The sequence below is a fragment of the Microcaecilia unicolor genome, chromosome 2, assembly GCF_901765095.1.
Source record: "Microcaecilia unicolor chromosome 2, aMicUni1.1, whole genome shotgun sequence".
NCBI classification, from domain to species: Eukaryota; Metazoa; Chordata; class Amphibia; order Gymnophiona; family Siphonopidae; genus Microcaecilia; species Microcaecilia unicolor.
This window is the reverse complement of record NC_044032.1, coordinates 326,609,829-326,628,583: the sequence shown is the minus strand read 5'-3', so window position 1 is coordinate 326,628,583 and position 18,755 is coordinate 326,609,829. Positions and strand designations below refer to the sequence as shown.

Below are 18,755 nucleotides of genomic sequence, written 5' to 3'. Positions count from 1 at the left end.
AATTAAACAAAACAAGGGGGAGAGTATGGGATCCTCTGGGACCCCACATTGGAAAACTAATTCTTCAGAAAGTTCCCCTTTCCTTGTCATCAACAGCAGATGAATCCATTAACTGATGGGTTATATCCGCCTACCAGCAGGTGGAGATAGAGAACACTGAAAAACCACAGTGACCTTGGATGGCTAGCCCCTTCTGCCTTCAGTATATCTCTATCTCCCAGCAGATGTGGACGTCACTTTAGCAGCTCCTGGATTTCTGCCTGGGGAGGCTCCTGTGCTTTGCCAGTAGAGCAGGGGTGTTGTGGCTGGTGGTGCCCACTTTGAAGGCATACTTGGTTTTGTTCCCTGTCCCTACCTTACCCTCATCCTCCCGGAGTCCCTCTGTTGCTGCCTGCCTCCAACTTTCCTCACAGTGTAAAAAAAAAAAAGGGTACACTTTTTCAGCGCAGCTATTTCTGAGGCTTTATCCAGAGATTCTGGTTCTGTGCAGCTTGACCGCAGCTCGTTGACTCGGTTTTTTGAGGTGAGAGTGGTGCCCAGCTCCTCCAGGGAGGTTCCCGCGGACAGTGTTCTGTGCGGGGTAAGTTTTGGCGTGAAGCAGCCATTTTATTTCTATCTTTCCGTCCAGTCGGGGGATGGCTGCTGAAGGAGTTAAGCGCTGCTCCCGCTGTGGTAAACGCAGGTCAGCAGCGGGGCTTTGCAGTACGTGCTCCTTAGATGCTCGTGCTAGTACGGGCATGGCGAGCGGTGATTCTTCCCGCTCGATGGAGCTGGCAGCAGGCGCCATTTTGGAAGCGCCGCATGACTCGACCCTCGCGGTGGCGGAGGAGTCTGAGTGCAGGGGGAAGTCTTGTTCCGAGGCTGCTAGAGGAGCTCCTTCCTCCGCTTCTCCTAATTTGGGGGCGGAGGACCAGGGTGAGTTTTTCTCCCCTGAATTTGTGCTGCTGATCCACAAGGCCTTTATGTTAAAAAGAGCTCTGCCGGAGGTGTCTGACACTTCGTTGCGGACTGGATTCCTTCCAGGTTTTGATAGCCCAGTGTTGGCTGCTGATTTTACGGCTTCCCACGAGCGTTGGACTGACACTAAACGTAGACGGGTAAATTCCCTGTCTGAGACTGGCGCCGCTCCTTCCCCCCCACCCCCCCATGGTCAGGCTGTGGGGAGTCTGAGGGATCTGGCAGGCCCTCATGCACGGATGATCCAGATGAGGGTGCCTGTTTGCCACAGGACTTGGATGATCCTAAAGCGGTACGGATTTTCCACCGCAACGAGCTGCCAGCTCTCATTGCTGACACCTTGCAGGCCCTTTCTATTGAAGATCCGGCCAAGGGCGATGCCTCCTCTGTTAATCCTAGGATGGCTAATACCAAGAAGCCTTCTCAGGCTTTTCCTGTGCATGACTCCATCCAAGAGCTTATTTTTGCTCAATGGTCTGACCCTGATGGGCCTTTGAAGGTAGCCAGGGCTATGAGTCAGCTTTACCCTCTGAGTGAGGATCACTTGGCCCCTTTTGGGATGCCTAAAGTGGATGCGTTGGTCACGGCCGTGACTAAAAAGACCATTTTCCCGGTGGAGGGAGGGGTCGCTTTGAAAGATATGCAGGACCGGCAGCTAGAATCCGCGTTGTCAGCCTGCACCTCTCCGTGTTGTCTGCTCTCGATCCGACACCTCTCCATGTTGTCTGCTCTCGATCCGACACCTCTCCGTGCTGTCTGCTCTCCATTCAACACCTCTCAGTGCGGTCTGCTCTCGACTTAACACCTCTCCGTGCTGTCCGCCTTCACCCACACAATTGGGGCTAATCCACCTCCTAAGAGGAACTGCTTCTGCTCACTTGCAAAAAGTAATTATTCACAGTTCTATATTTATTCTGCAGAGTACTTTATTCCACAGCGGTACCAGCGGGAAAACAGTATGTCCACTGTACTACAACTGCTGGTCTCTGTGCACCTGGCTTCATTTCTCAAACACATAACAACCAACAACAGTTCAGAACAGTTCGGTCTTAGCATTCGCTAACAACTTGGGATAAACCTGTGGTTCAGTCTATTCCTCCTCTCCTTTCTTCTACTGCCTAGGAGTAGGAGGCATTTTCACCACCCTCGCTTGTCAGCCACCAGCATTCTGACAACCTCCCACAAAATGTTCAGACTGACTTTCTTCAGGTACTTAATCCCGCTAGTTCCATGAAGTCAGACCTCCACTAGGCATTGTCACTTAGCGGCCAGAACCTCTGGCTTCTCTCTCTGCAGTCTCACCCATTTCCACCTTCCTTTGTCCAGAGCAAAAGAACTCCATCTGCTCCTCCCCACTCTCCTTCATGACATTTTCGCTTTCCTCCCCTAGTTCAATCTCCTCCCACTCCATGGAGTCTTCCCCCACCCTCTCCCCCAGCTGCTGCTCCTCCCCCTGATTATCCTCCATCTCCCAATCACCCCCTGACTCAACTACCTGCTGGGAGTTGTGGTACTGTTTCTCTTGTTCCCTCCTCCCTTGCAAGTGTTGCTGGGCTCTGTAGTTCTCTTCCCTTCTCATCAGTCTCCTATTCCCTTTTCCCCTCTGAGGGTGCTTCTCCTTTCCTCGCTTCCTGTCACGATCAGCTCTTCTCTGCCTTCCTTCTACCTCCTCCTTACAGCGTTGAAGAGGTCCTTTGAAATCTCGGGCCTTTCCTTAAGGGCAGCTATTTGTAGTTCCTATGCAGCCCGGGCCTGCCTTTCCTGGTTACAGCACGCGGTTGATCAGCCCGCGGATGGTGCGGGGTCCCTCGCTGAGGTTGGCCCACGTATGGAGTCTGCCCTGTCCTTTTTGGCTGACGCCCTTTATGATCTCGTCAATTCCTGCAGTAGGAGGTCGTCTTTCCCTCTTTCTCGAGGAGTGGACCAAGATTTCTTCGGATCAGTGGGTCCTGGACCTGATCAGAGAAGGTTACTGATTGGAATTCGGTGCCCCGGTGAGAGACGCCTTTATGGAGTCCCGATGCGGCACTGCCGTCAAACGGGCGGTGGTAGAGGAGACCTTGCAAGTCTTGCTGCACCTCGGAGCAGTGATTCCGGTGCCTCCTGCCGAACACGGCTGCGGTCACTACTCCATTTATTTTGTGGTACCTCGAAAAGGCGGGTCTTTCAGACCAATCCTCGACTTACGAAGAGTCAACGAGGCCCTAACAGTGCGTCACATTCGTATGGAAACCCTGCGCTCCGTCATTGCGGCGGTACAGCCAGGAGAGTTTCTCACGTCTCTGGACCTAAAAGAAGTGTATTTGCACATACCTATTTGGCCTCTGCATCAGCGGTTTCTCCGGTTTGCGGTTTTGGGCCAACATTTCCAGTTTCGGGCCTTGCCTTTCGGCCTAGCCACAGCTCCCCGTACCTTTTCCAAGGTGATGTTGGTGGTAGCTGCTTTTCTCAGGTGAGAGAGTATCAGAGTTCACCCTTATCTCGACGACTGGTTCATCAGGGCGGATTCGGCAAACGCGAGCCGACTCGCCATGACAAGAGTTATAACGGTTCTTCAGACTCTGTGCTGGGTGATCAATTTGCCCAAAAGTCACCTGACCCCCCCCCTCTCAGTCTCTTGAGTATTTGGGGGTCCGGTTCGACACGGCCTCGGGATTCGTCTTTCTCCCCGACCACAGGCGATGCAAGCTTCAGAATCTGGTCTGTCTGCTCCTGCGGATGCCTCGCCCTTAAGCTTGGGACTTTGTTCAGCTCCTGGGATCGATGAAGTCCACCATGGAGGTGGTTCCCTGGGCGACAGCTCATATGAGGCCGCTGCAGATCGCTCTTCTCCAGCAATGGTCTCCGGTTTCCCAGGAATACCAACACAGACTTACGTGGCTCCCTGCGGCCCGGCACAGTATGGATTGGTGGCTCTCCGACAGGATGCTGCACCAGGGAATGCCGCTCGCACTTCCTTCTTGGTACTTGGTGATAACGGATGCCAGCCTTTCGGGCTGGGGAGCTCATTGCCAGGGAAGCTATGCTCAGGGTCAGTGGACACCCATGGAAGCGGGGTGGTCCATCAATCGCTAGGAACTGAGAGCGATATTCCAGGCTCGTCGGTACTGGACTTTTTGCAGGACGGCTTACAAAAAGGTCTGGCTTACAATTCCCTGCAAGTTCAGGTGGCAGCATTGGCATGATTTTGAGGGAAAGTCTCTGGCTTGTCCCTTGCTGCGCATCCGGACATTGTCCAATTTCTCAGAGGGGCACCTCAGCTCCGTCCTCCTGTGCGGCCGCTGTGTCCGGCCTGGAACCTGGGGCTGATGTTGAAGGCTCTCCAACGTTCGCCTTTCGAGCCGCTTAGGCGGGCTTCTGAGAAGGATGTGACTCTCAAGACAGTCTTTTTGGTGGCCATGACATCGGCTAGACGCGTATCTGAGCTTCAGGCGCTTTCCTGTCGGGATCCTTTTCTACATTTCTCGGAGTCCGGGGTAACGGTACGTACGGTGCCTTCCTTTCTGCCTAAGGTGGTTTCAGTGTTTCACCTGAACCAGCCCATTTTTCTACCTTCCTTTTCTAAGGAGGACTTTCCGGATTCTTTTGGGCAATTGCATCTTTTGGATGTACGCAGGGCTCTGTTGCAGTATCTACAGATGTCAAATGATTTCAGGACTTCTGATCACCTTTTTGTATTGTTGACAGGTCCTCGATGCGGGGGTCCGGCGTCTAAGGCCACTATAGCCCGTTGGCTCAGGGAAGTCATTTTTTCTGTGTATCTGCTTTCAGGACGGTCTCCTCCTGAAGCGTTTAAAGCGCATTCCACAAGAACAATTTCTTCCTCCTGGGTTGAGACGGGTGTTCTTTCTCTTCATGAGATCTGTCGTGTGGCTACTTGGGCTTCTCAGCTCTTGTTTGTACGGCATTACAGGTTGGATGTTGCAGCGAAGCAGGACGCGCATTTTGCTGCGCAAGTACTTGCTCGCGGAGTTGCCTGTTCCCACCCTACGTAGGGAGTGCTTTTGTACATCCCATCAGTTAATGGATTCATCTGCTGTTGATGACAAGGAAGGGAAAATTAGGTTCTTACCTTGGTAATTTTCTTTCTTTCAGTCACAGCAGATGAATCCATGATCCCTCTCTGTCTGACTTTGTTTTTTGTTCAGATCTTTCATGCAGATATTGTAGCTCCTCAGGAAGAGTTGAAGACAAGTTATCAGAGTTTCTACATGCTGTTCTATTGCAGGAGGTTGAGATCGTCCCTCCTTTGTTTGGTTATTGCTCCGGTTCTGGGGCATTTGTTCACTGTGAGGAAAGTTTACGTTATTTTACCTTTCTTTCTCACTCTGCTTTGGAAGTTTTCATATACTGAAGGCAGAAGGGGCTAGCCGTCCAAGGTCACTGTGGTTTTTCAGTGTTCTCTATCTCCACCTGCTGGTAGGCGGATATAATCCATCAGTTAATGGGCTGTGACTAAAGGAAAGAAAATTACCAAGGTAAGAACCTAATTTTCCCTTCCACTAGATATGACAAGACCTGTTTGCTAAATAAGACATAAATGAAGTCAGTTTTTCACACTTGCCAGTAGCAATTTGTGGTTCAGAATACTAAAAGCTGCCAATATGTCTAATAGAGGGGCCCTTTTACGAAAGGGTTGCCGTGTGGCAGCCTGGGACTACTGCTGGCCCAATGCGGCTGCCGGCGGTAGTTCTGGCTCGAGCATGCGCCATTTGCAGCACACAGGAAAATATTTTTAGAATTTTTACTATGGCACTAACCTAGCGGTGTTACCTTGGGAGCCCTTACCGCCACCTCATTGGGTAGTGGTAAGTGCTCCCTACCACATGGCCACATGGTAAGAGTAATCTTACCTCATGTCCATTGGGGGGGTGGCCTTTTACCCACTACGGTAATAAGGACCCTGGTGCACGGGAATAAAATGATCCCCACTGCTACTGCAGGGCCCTTTTTACCGCAGCTTGGTAAAAGGACCCCAGAATGAATAATATCCTCCATATTCAATTGGATACACACATTTCCCCTTCACAACTATTGGCGGATCATTTTAAGGGGAAAATAACTAAGCTACAGATAGATGTTGCCCAATCTAAAATATCTACTGGCACTGATTCTATTCCTGCTGATAGAGTGTGGTTTGACTTTGAGCCCATTTGTGTGAATGATTTGCATCCTTTATTTAAACAATATTCATCATCGTATTGTTCTTTGGACATCTCTCCCTCAAATCTAATGAGAGCTGCTCCAGATCATTTTTTGCTGCAGTGTCAGTATGGGTTAATCAATATTTGGCCCTGGGTAGATTTCCAAAAATTATTGGAAATATTGTTCTGATCCCGATTATTAAGCTTAGTATTGCAGATGTTACTATAGACCTTTGACATCCATTCCTGTATTCATCAAATTAATGGACGGTCTGGTGACAAAATAACTAACTAATTTCTTGGATAACTGTGATTTGCTTCACGATTCACAGTCTGGCTTTTGTAAGTATTATAGCATAGAAAATGTATTTAGTGCATTGTAGAATGCTTCTAGGGAAAGGTTGCAGGGCCATAATTTTACAATTTTACTTATCAAGTGCATTTGACTTGGCGGACCATCAATTGTTGCTGAATATTCTAGATATTTTGGTGTTGGAGGTTGTTCTAAAAGATTGACATAACTTTTACAAAGGCATATTAAAACCAATTAGAAACCAATCAGAATGATCTCTTGTTTTATATCTAGAAATTCTTTACATCTGGTCTATGCATAGATAACAATATCTGGGGTACTAAGCACTTGTTTTTATTTTAATATATTTGTTCATATATGTTTGTTATTTCCATTAATAACTGGTTCTGTGTTTCTAATATGTTACATATTTTATATAAAGTCTGTAGTTGCTCGAGGATTACTTAACAGAATTCAGGAAGAAGCATCCTATATGCCTGTTTATATAAACTTCTCTGCTCAGACATCCTCAATAAGGACACAGGAGATAATTGAGTCCAAACTGGAAAAGAAAAGAAAAAATATTTTAGGTAAAGCTTTATTTTATATTTCTTTGATAATGTTTTGTCAATTTAATTTTGAATAATTTAAATTAAAAGAGTAAAACTGTCACATTAAATTATGGTTTTTATAATCTTTTTTTTTCTGGAGTTGAATGGGTTTGAGGGGTGGCTTTAGATTGGATGGAGGGTTTATATGTACTGTATTTGGTTGTACTTTGTTGTAGTTACACGGTGTTTGATTTTGGATTATCTTGATGGGGAGTGGGGGGGGGGGGAGGGGATTGAGGAGTGAGAATTTTGAATGATTATTGATTCTTTCTGTTCTGTAGTTCTTTATCATTTGGTTCAATAAAACTATAAGTACATAAGTGTTGCCATACTGGGACAGAACAAAGGTCCATCAAGCCCGGCATCCTGTTTCCAACAGTGGCCAACCAGGTCACAAGTACCTGGCAAGATCCTAAAAAAGTGCAATACATTTTTATGCTGCTTATCCAGAAATAAGCAGTGGATTTTCCCCAAGTCCATCTTAATAATGGCTTATGGACTTTTCTTTTAGAAGGCTAGCCAAACCTTTTTTAAACCCCCATTAAGCTAACTGCTTTTACTACATTCTCTGGCAACAAATTCCAGAGCTTAATTACACGTTGAGTGAAGAAATATTTTCTCCGATTCGTTTTAAATTTACTACTTTGTAGCTTCATTGTGTGCCCCCTAGTCCTATTATTTTTGGAAAGAGTAAACAAGCATAAGTACCTAAATACATAAGTATTGCCATACTGCGACAGACCTAAGGTCCATCAAGCCCAGCATCCAGTTTCCAACAGTGGCCAATCCAGGTCACAAATACCCGGCAAGATCCTTGTATTTTTGGAAAGAGTAAACAAGCGATTGTTTTATACCTGTTCCATTCTACTAATGTAATACAGAGCAGTGAATGACGTCCATTCTGATGAAGGCAAACAGACTACTGGGGTATCCCACCATAGGTGCCAACATTTCAAAATGATCAGGGGTGCCAGACACAATACAAATAAGCCCTCCCCGGACATAATGAAAGAGCTTGCTCAATATTGGGGGTGCAGCTGGCTCCTATGTACCCCACGGCTCAGTACTAGAACTAGTTATTTTCAAAATTGTCATTGGCAACATGTAGAGGAACTTTAGGGGAAAATACAATTGTTAGTAGACATGACAAGTCTGTAACAGAACAGAACAGACATGCAGGAGGAGATGAAAAAAACATTTGAAAAGGAGACATCAAAAAAGCTAAAAGAATATGCAAAAAAAAGACGGATCTAGGAATAATCTGTGCTTGTCAATGTAATAAAGCAACTGGGAAAGCTTGCTGTGCTCATTTGCTTAAGGAGAGGTATTAGCAGCAGGTAGAAAAGGAGATATCCACCACTCTTTCTAAGTTTGTCAATGAAGTCGTTTCTTCCTATGATACTATTCTCTCCTCCTTTTTTAAAAATGGGCGTTACATTGGCCACCCTCCAATCTTCCGGTACCACGCTCGATTTGAAGGATAAATTGCATATCACTAGCAGTAGCTCCGCAAGCTCATTTTTCAGTTCTATCAGTACTCTAGGATGAATACCATCCGGTCCAGGAGATTTGCTACTCTTCAGTTTGCTGAACTGCCCCATTACGTCCTCCAGGTTTACCGTGAAGTCAGTAAGTTTCTCCGACTCGTCCGCTTGAAATATCATTTCCGACACTGGTATCCCACCCAAATCTTCCTCGGTGAAGACCGAAGCAAAGAATTCATTCAATCTCTCCGCTACGTCTTTGCTTTCCTTGATCGCCCCTTTTACCCCTCGGTCATCCAGCGGCCCAACCGATCTCTTTGCCGGCTTCCTGCTTTTAATATACCGAAAAAAATTTTTACTATGCTTTTTTGCCTCTAATGCTATCTTTTTTTTCGTAATCCCTCTTGGCCTTTCGGAATAGGCTCCCCCTTCCCCAGAATGTTCCTAACAAATCTAAACCCCTCCTCCCTGCACCATTGTCTCATCCATGCATTGAGACTCTGGAGCTCTGCCTGTCTCTTGGGCCCTGCGCGTGGAACAGGTAGCATTTCAGAAAATGCTACCCTAGAGGATCTGGATTTGAGCTTTCTACCTAAGAGCATAAATTTGGCTTGCAGAACCTCTCTCCCACATTTTCCTAAGTCATTGGTACCCACACGTACCAAGACAGCCGACTCCTCCCCAGCACTATCTAGAATCCTATCTAGGTGACGCGTGAGGTCCGCCACCTTCGCGCCAGGCAGGCAAGTCACCAGGTGATCCTCACGTCCACCAGCCACCCAGCTATCTATATGCCTAATGATCGAATCACCAACTACAACGGCTGTCCTAACCTTTCCCTCCCGGGCAGCACTTGGAGACATATCCTCGGTGCAAGAGGATAGTACATCCCCTGGTGGGCAGGTCCTGGCTACAGGAGTACTTCCTACTTCACCAGGGTGATGCTCTCCTTCTAGGAGACCTCCCTCCTCCAGGGTAGCACAAGGGCTACCAGACTGGAGGTGGGACTTCTCTACAACATCCCTGTAGGTCTCCTCTATGTACCTCTCTGTCTCCCTCAGCTCCACCAAGTCTGCTACTCTAGCCTCATGAGAACGGACACGTTCCCTGAGAGCTAGGAGCTCTTTGCATCGGGCACACACATATGACATCTCACCAACTGGGAGATAATCATACATGTGACACTCAATGCAAGAGACTGGATAGCACCCCTCTCGCTGCTGGACTGCTGACTCCATCTTAATGTTTTTGAGTTTTTCAATAATTTAAAACTTGCTACAGTATTAAGGATATTAGCCTAATATAAAAGTGTCTTTTAGTTTATATAGTATATTGTGTGATTTATTTAGTGTTTCCTTCTTAGATGGTAATGAAATGTATTTAAAACTCTGTAAGAGCACTCCTTGCTTGTTACCGTAATTAAAATAACTGACTATAAATGAAGAGTTGTGCTAGGGGAGGGAGGGTGGGAATGCTAAATTTGATCCTGCAGTGGCTGTTAGATTCTATCTGTTAATGCTGTGGTACAAAGCTTTTAAAACTTAGTGGAAAAGACTATGGAGATTAGTTGTTAAAATTTGCTTTTTATATTTTTATTTTTGCCTAACACTAACCTACAATTCCTCCTTTAAACCCCAATCTTTGTTCCCAAAGCACAAAGCAAAGTAGCGTTCACTTACCAGAGAAATGTCCTCCTCTCTCAGAACTTCTCAGAAAGAAAGTTCAGTGGGACCTTTCCTCTTTATATAGTTTTGAATCTAAGGGGCCTCTTTTAAACAGGCTCTTTGAAGCTGATTCAGCAACCTATGCAAATGTTCTACTTCCCCACAACTTAATTATCACTTAATTGAGGTCACTGGATGAGCTAACTCTCTAGCAGCTAAGGAACAGAAAATATCTGCCTTTTAGAACAAAGGAATTCTGGGCTGTTCAGTTTCTACCTCTAGTAAAGGTTTCAGTTTAAAACTATGGGGAAAATGCCTGTTTCTAGAGAAAAGTACAGTTTAAAACTATGGGAAAAGGGTTTGTACACTATAGCAACTAGTTAATGATGCTTGCTTTTCTCTCTCTCTCTCTCTCTCTTTTTATTCCTCCCTTAATACTAAACTAGGTCCTGCTTGCTTTTCCCTCTCTCTCTCTTTTATTCGCCCTTAATACTAAATTTGATCCTGCAGTGGCTGTTAGATTCTATCTGTTAATGCTGTGGTACAAAGCTTTTAAAACTAAGTGGAAGAGGATCACGTGATGGTTTGAGGGAGGAAGTTGTGGTTTCTTTCTCTCCGGGGCTCCCCTTCCTTCAGATAGGAAAAATGAACGCAAAACAAGAGCGAATCTGACCCACATTCGCAACGCGATCGAATAAAGGCTGATGGACCACTTTGTGCTCCGAGAAACAAGAACAATGCCAGGCAGAACGGTGAAGAAAGAAGCGGAGAAATAGCGAGGGCTTGGCGAATCCAAGATGGAAGTCTTCTTGCAGCACCTCTTCTGGACTAAGAACAATTGAGTTCTACTTATGTGTCTGTACTTTTTTGATGATTCACTCCAGTGGAGTGCTGCTATTGAACAACTATCTTCCAAATCCTAAATATATACATATATTTAGAACATAGATGTTTAGTCCCCTCTGAAATGGGGACTAAATATCTAAGAAATAGGCGTAGCCTTGTCCCACCCAAAACACACCCAGACCACGACTTCTTGCCATTTATATACACTTGGGTTTGAAACTTGCATATCCCAGCTTTATAAAATGGGGAATTAGACATTTATGCAAGATGAATTGGTTTATGCACATCTCAAATTCGAATAGTGCTTGTAAAATGAGGGTCATAATATTTTGGATTGCCTTCCTTAAAAAAAAAAGGTAAAAATAAAACTGGTATGATCCCAACAAAAATATGCTTTCTGCCTGTTGGCCTTGTCATTGTTTAGATTCTCAATGGTGTGGTTCCATATTATTTCATATTCTCAGAAAAGGCAAATTTACTTAAACCTGTAATAGATGTTCTCTATAGTCACACAAACCCTCCCTCCTTTGCACGGAGTTGGCATCTTGAAGCTATTTTCAAAGACTGAGGAAGCTCTCACATGAATTCCCAAATATATTTTGAAAGACCTCTAAACATCTCTACTGCTTTCCAGAATGTCTAATACTAATACCATCAACGATGCCATCCAGTTGTGTAGCTATTTATGCTGCTAGCTTCGGACAACAGCTTTTACTGGTAAGTAGCTATCTACATAACTTCTTGGTTACCCATGTTAATTTCTTTGAAAATTGTCCTGTCCATGCTCATTATTGGCTTGTTGATTAGTTTTTGGATTAGTGAGGAATAATTTTTCAAACTTATTATAGCATATATATTTGGGGCCCTGTTTACTCAAGAAAAATGTCAGGAAGTATTTTTTCACGGAGAGAGTGGTGGATACTTGGAGAACTCTTTTATTAAAAGAAACGCAAAACAATACTTCAACAAAAGTATGTACAAGCAATAAAAACCGCCACATATCTCCTAGACCCTACACACCTATACAAAGCCAACTAAACCCCCCCCCTTAAAAACCCCCACCCTATACCAAACCTCCCCTATGGAGGTTTCAAATGAACATGTTTCCACCACACATTTGCCTTCTGTAACCCTTCTGTCACCCGTTCCCATTTAGCCACCTCCTGAACTCCCCTAATTATGTCCCAACTAACTTGTTCAGCCGACCTGTAGTCCTGGTGCAGGGACACCCCACACCGAGCCATCCAAAGGTAAAACCTGAGTATTACCGAAATGATAAACTCCGTCACCGGATCCAAACCCCCACTTCGCTGCTGCCGCCGCCCATAGACCCAATCAGCATATGAGTACGACCAGAAGCTAGAAATGTGCAAAAGCGATGCCACTCTATCCCCCACGGTCCTTGAAAAGGGGCAATCCCGCAAAAAATGGTCCATTGTTTCTTCCGTACCCACACATTCCCCCCTTGGACAATCCCGATCCTGCATAGTCCTATAGTTGAGATTTCCTCTCATATACAATTTCCCATGAAAGGACAGCCAAGCAATGTCCCTGTACTTAGGCGGAATCCGCCTCGATGTAACCAATAGCAAGCCCTGCCGCAGCACCGACCCAGGTGCATCTTGGAGTGTCAGGGGTGCTGAAAAGGCCTGGGCCCGCACCCTTTCCACCCATACCTCCCTGCTCCCTGCCTTAATTTCCTCCACCGTGATCCCCCAGACTCTTACCAACCGAACCAACATCCAATAGTACCCTACCTGCATGGGTGCCCCCTTCTTTAAAGCCGCCACCCTTCCCCCCATCCGCCATGGAATCCAAAATCTTTCCCACCATAACAAGACACTTTGTGCCCACCCTGGCGGGTCCCTACCCACTGCCCGTCCCAAATTAAACTGGAGGAACAGGGAACTGAAAAATAACACTGGGTTCACCATTCCCACCCCGCCATCCTTCCGGGGTAAGTATGTAATGTTCCGTTTAACCGGGTTCAGCCAATTCCCCCACAGTAATTGGAAAAACACACTATACAGGGTAGTATAACAGTGTGCTGGCACCAAACAAATATAACTGAGAAACAGGAACATGGGCACCAGGTGCCTCTTAATCAGCTGAACCCGGTCAGACATTGTCATCCTCCAGCCTTTCCATCTGTCAACCTTGACTGTAGCTGCCTGGATGCACCGCTGCCAGTTAAAAGATGCATAATCTCCTTGATCAAAATAAACCCCTAACACTCTCATTCTGGCAATTGCGGCCGGAAACCCCCCTCCTAAAGCAAATGCCAGCCCTGGTGGACCCACCCATAAACTCTGACTTTTCTGGAAATTAATCAGTGACCCCGAGGCCCGTGAGTAACTGGAAATCAACTCCTGCAACTTCTCCCCCTCCCTTGGATCCGCCACCCACACTGTGATGTCATCTGCGTAAGCTACCACCCTCAAATGACACCCTGTACTCACCTCCACCCCCCGAAATCCCTCCCTCCCTCCCTGCTCTAAACGCCTAACAAAGGGATCTATTGCGAAGGTGTATAACAGAGGACTTAGGGGAGTGAAGTGGAGAAGAAGGGGACAGGAGAAGGAGAAGGGATTAAGAGGCGGTCTGATAGGATCAGATCTAGACAGGAACAGGGTAAAAGGGGTGATGGGAATGAGGTAAGGGGGGTGGGGGGGGCAGGGGAGCAGCTCAGAGTTAGGGAGCAAGTAGGGGAGGGGGGGTGGGGGCCTTCTTTTGTGAGAGGGGAGATGGTGGTCTGGATGACTCTAAGAAGAAGAAGGGGAGGAAGAAAGGAGGGGGGGAGGGGGAAGGGAAGGATAAGGGTTTTAAACTTGGTGTTCGGGATTGGGCGGAGGAAGGAAGGGATTCTGCAGAAGGGGTGCAGGGCGTTGGTAGTGGGGTGCTGCAGAGGGCAGATATGCAGGAAGGAGGTGAGCAGAGGATACCTTCTACTCAATGATGGTAATGGCAGGAATTGTTTTTTTGTTTGCCACATTGAATGTGGCGAGTGTGGCTTCCCAGAGGGCGCAATGTTTGGCCTTTGATGGCCTCTCTAAGATACAGGCAGACTGTATTCTGCTTCAGGAAACACGGCTACAAACGCTAGAAGCGATTAGGCGGGCACAACGGGCCTGGAGATGGGGACCTTCGGTTTGGGGTTTGGCAGGAGAAAGGTATGGGGGGGTAGGGATCCTATTTAAAACACATAATGTAGATATTCAAAAAGTGATAGAGTTAGGTATTGGGAGGTGTTTGGTGTTAGATGTGTTGTGGCACGGGGTGGCGTTGCGGATTATTAATATTTACGGGCCTCAAAGTAAGAAGGAACGTTCCTCGTTGTTTGGGAAAGTTAAACCTTATCTCTATACAGCACGTCAGGTGGTTTGGGGGGGGGGATTTTAATACTATTTTAAGGAGGCAGGATAGTGGGGGGAGGACAGCGCAGGTGAGGTATGATGGGGTACGTTTGGCAGGGATAATGAAAGGGGCAGGGCTGGTTGATGTGCACATAGAACATTCCCCTGAGGTACAGGGTTTCACATTTTCACGGGGTCAGTGTAAGAGTAGGATAGATAGATTTTTGGTTCGGGAAGGGGCATGCGGGCAGGGCCCCAGATTAGTGGACGTAGACTTCTCGGACCATAAGCTGGTGTTAATTGAGGTAGGAGGTTGGGCGGGGCATAGGCCAGGAAGGGGTTTATGGCGGCTCAACCTTAAATGGGTAGCTTCCAACCCCCCCCCCTCCTCCTTCGTTCCCAACCCCTGCCATCCGGACCTTCCCCCCCTTCTTCTTACACCTACCACCCTCTCCCTGTTCCACCTCCAATTTCCTCTTCCCTTCATCCCCCCCCAGGACTCCCTCTCCCTCCCCTCTCCCACCTTCCTCGATCTCCTCCTCCCTACCTTCCTCTTCCAGAATCTGAAAACGGTTCTCCACCCTACACTCCTGTGATCCAAATCCCGAGCCACCCAACTCCTCCCTACCCTTCCCCTCAGCCCCCCTTTGTTTCTTACGAACTTGAACCCAACCCCCTTCTCCCTCCCCCCGTTCCTTCACCTGTTCCTCCCCCCGTACCCCTGAAACCTCTTCCTCCCTCCTCCCCTTCTGCAGCTTCCCTACTCCCTGTACCTCCGGGCCCTGACCCTGAAACCGCCCTCCCCCCACCCCCCCCTCCTGGACCAAACTCCCTCGTCCCCCACCCTCTTCCCCCTCATTATGAAAAGCCCTCGGGCAATTCCGAAAGGCATGCCCCAGATCCCCACAAAGATTGCACCGGATAGAGGAACATTCTTCTGAAAGGTGATCCTTAGACCCACACTTTGCACACTGCTGTACCAGGCAGGACATGCTAAAGTGGCGGAAAGACCCACACCTAAAACATTGTCTTGGCTGTCCTTTATAGAAGCACAGGATCCTATCTCTCCCGATAAAAGCTGCCGAGGGAATATGCTGGACCACCTGACCCACCTGTTTAAGCCTAACTAAAGCCCCCCACCCCCCTGCCCATACTCTACTTGGATCCGGGAGCTTGGTTAGTGGAGTTCTCAATTCAGCATACCGCTGAACCCAGAAGGCCAGGTCCGCCGCTGAGATGGATTCATTCCGGACTAAAAGGGTCACCTGCACCAGATCAGGTCTGCTTATCGGAATCACCCTATAATTTCTCCATTCCCCCCTCCCTCGAACTTCTTCGTACTTTTCCCAAAACACCTCCATCCCCCTTTGAGTCAAAAAACTAACATCATATTCCGGAATGTTAGCCGGGTGGATGCAAGCATATAAATCTTCTGGAATAAACCCTAGCCCTAGTACCAACTGCAAAACCTTATCCCGGGATGGCATACCCCCCTCCCCCACCCATTTGAGCTTAACGACATTTCGGCGTTTGGGGATCTGCCCCTGCCCCCTCCCTCCTCCTCCAAACCCGTCTCCCCCCCTACCCGCAAAACCTAACCTCCCCCTCCCCTGCTCTCCTTCCCCCCTCACCACAGCCGCAAAAGATACCGATATCTTCCCCTCCCCACCCCCGCTCTTCCCTGACCTGGAACCGTCCCGACCATCCAAACCCATGCCCTTCTTCAACTGCCCCTTCTGAGCTGTCCCCATGCCCCCACCCCCTCTACCTTCTGCAGCCTGCCCTGGCACCACCCCCCTCCCTTCCTCCCCCCTCCTCTGATCACAGACTGCCACCTCCATAGCTTCAAAAGAACACCCATTCTGTCCCTCTTCTCTTACCAATCCCCCACCCTGCTCATCCACCCCATCCAAAGCAGCCTTCCCCCCCCAAGTCCAAACTGAAACCATTTACTAGACTGTCACTGTTCTCCAGATTTTGTCCACAGGGGAGATCCCTGCTTATCTGTTCAGAAGAAACCTTGCACTGCTGCTCCCTCTGAATATCCTGCTGCTCAGGCTCCTCTGCTCCCAGCTGGCTGTCTGTTGCATTCTGCTCAGAAGGGTCCTGCGCGAGACCAGTCACTGTGTTATGAGAGGAATTTCCCCTTGCTTCCTCCTGATTGGCAGAAACCTCCTGTCTTTCCAGCTCTGGAAGGCAGGATTCGCCAGAGCCTGCTTGCCCAGCTGCAGCTACTCCTTGTAATTTAGCAACAGTTCCTGCACTCAGGGAGCCTGTAGAGTGCACCTGTGTTTGCAAGCAGAGCTCTTCTGCTGGCAACAGTTCTTCCACAAATGCACCTTCAACCAGAGTAAAACTGTCCTTTTTACCTTCTTCAGGAAACCTTCTTTCTGCAAGACTAGGAACACTTGTCTGGAGCTCTTGTATGAAAAAGTCTCTATCTCTAGTTTCCATAGCCTGCAAATGTGTAGGAGCCTTTTGAAGCTCTTTCTCTGTCCATGTAGGCTCCAGAGATACTATGGACTCCCTGCTGCCTCCTCCCCTCTCATTACCAGAAGCAGCCATCACAGTAAGTGCACCAGAATCTGTTTGACTTGCTAAGCCCTTCATAAATTGCAGTGTATGTCCAGTGTTTGTAGCTGGCAAGTCCTCACTCATACACTGTTGTTGTTGAAAACGTTCTGCTGTATATACTGGGGAAACCTGACTCTGAGATTTTGCTGTGCCTTGTGCCATTCTCTCCTGGTTTATGTATATTTCCCTTAAGGGATTATCAGTAGTCTTCTTTAATGAAACCAAAGTCTTTTCTTTGTGTTGAAGCTGCTTTAACAAACGAGTTTCTTCTTTCTTGTAAATGTCCTGTTTATCTCCCGGGGCCAGCCTAGTCATGGCTTTTGCCATCTTCAGCCGTTTCCCCTGCTCCTCTATGTCTTTCTCCAGGGCTTTAATCATTCGCACCCTTTGTACCACTTCTTCAGCCAAGTGCCCCGGTCCTTCACTCACCGACCGTACACCATCCTCCCTGTCCTCATCCTCCTCCTCCTCCGACCAATCGCTATCATAGTCCTGTACGCCCGGACCCGGCTGAAGCTCCTGGTGTACCACCATCGGCTCCTCTCCTTCTACCGTCTGGAGGCCCGAGGCCCTCCCTATCCACTTCCCCCCTCCATGTTCTTCAGGCTCCCTTTCCGGAAACCGCTGGGTCATGGAGGAGGTACCTGTTACCTCTTCATCTCGGAGATGCTGAGCCCTGCGGTCCACAGGGCTCCTTTCTCTGCTCCCCGAGGCTGGACTGAGCTGCACACAACCCTTCCGGGCCTTCTGGTCCGTAGGGCCCAGAGGCCCCATGTCCTGGGCCTTTCCTGGGAAACTCTTCCCCGGGCCTCTCTGCCCACCTGGGGAAGGAGCCAGCCCAGCACCCTTCCTGCTCTCTAGAGACCGAGCCTTCAAGCACACGTCCTTCTCTCACCAAGTCTAGGCTGGAATGCCCTCCCGCGGGAGGTGGTGGAGATGAAAACGGTAACGGAATTCAAACATGCGTGGAATAAACATAAAGGAATCCTGTTCAGAAGGAATGGATCCTCAGAAGCTTAGCCGAGATTGGGTGGCAGAGCTGGTGGGGGGAGGCGGGGCTGGTGGTTGGGAGGTGGAGCTAGTACTGGGCAAGACTTCTACGGTCTGTGCCCTGAAAATGGCAGATACAAAGCAAGGTAAAGTATACACAAAAAGTAGCACATATGAGTTTGTCTTGTTGGGCAGACTGGATGGATCGTGCAGGTCTTTTTCTGCCATCATCTACTATGTTACTATCCTGCTTATTTTCGAAAGAGAAGGGCGCCCATCTTCCGACACAAATCGGGAGATGGGTACCCTTCTCTTAGGTGCGGCCAAATTGGCATAATCGAAAGCCGATTTTGGCCACCCTCAACTGCAGTCCGTCGCAGGAGCGGCCAAAGTTTAAGGGGGGTGTCGGGAGCGTAGCGAAGGCAGGAGTTGGGTGTGGTTAACACATGGGCGCCCTCGGCTGATAATGGAAAAAAGAAGGGCGGCCCTGACGAGCATTTGGCCGACATTACTTGGTCCATTTATTTTCAGGACCAAGCCTCAAAAAGGTGTCCGAACTACCCAGATGACCACCGGAGGGAATCGGGGATGACCTCCCCGTACTCCCCCAGTGGTCACCAACCCCCTAACACCCTAAAAAAAATTTTTTTAAACATTTTTTCCAGCCTCTATGCCAGCCTGAAATGTCATACCCAGCTCCATGACAGCAGTATGCAGGTCCCTGGAACAGTTTTAGTGGGTGCAGTGCACTTCAGGTAGGCGGAGCCCAACCCCCCCCCCCCCCCCACCTGTTACACTTGTGGTGGTAAATGTGAGCCCTCCAAAACCCACCCGAAACCC

At 48.2% G+C, this 18,755-nt stretch overlaps 1 protein-coding gene across 1 annotated transcript in view; it reads left to right on the top strand.

The window, feature by feature from the left end:
* The window catches only part of DNAH6 (dynein axonemal heavy chain 6), a 2,906,060-nt gene that overhangs the window by 1,404,587 nt on the left and 1,482,718 nt on the right, over window positions 1-18,755 (top strand). Inside the window, exon 41 of the mRNA XM_030192089.1 lies at window positions 6,836-6,983. Coding sequence (XP_030047949.1) covers window positions 6,836-6,983 — 148 coding nt within the window. The remainder of the gene's footprint in view (window positions 1-6,835; window positions 6,984-18,755) is intronic.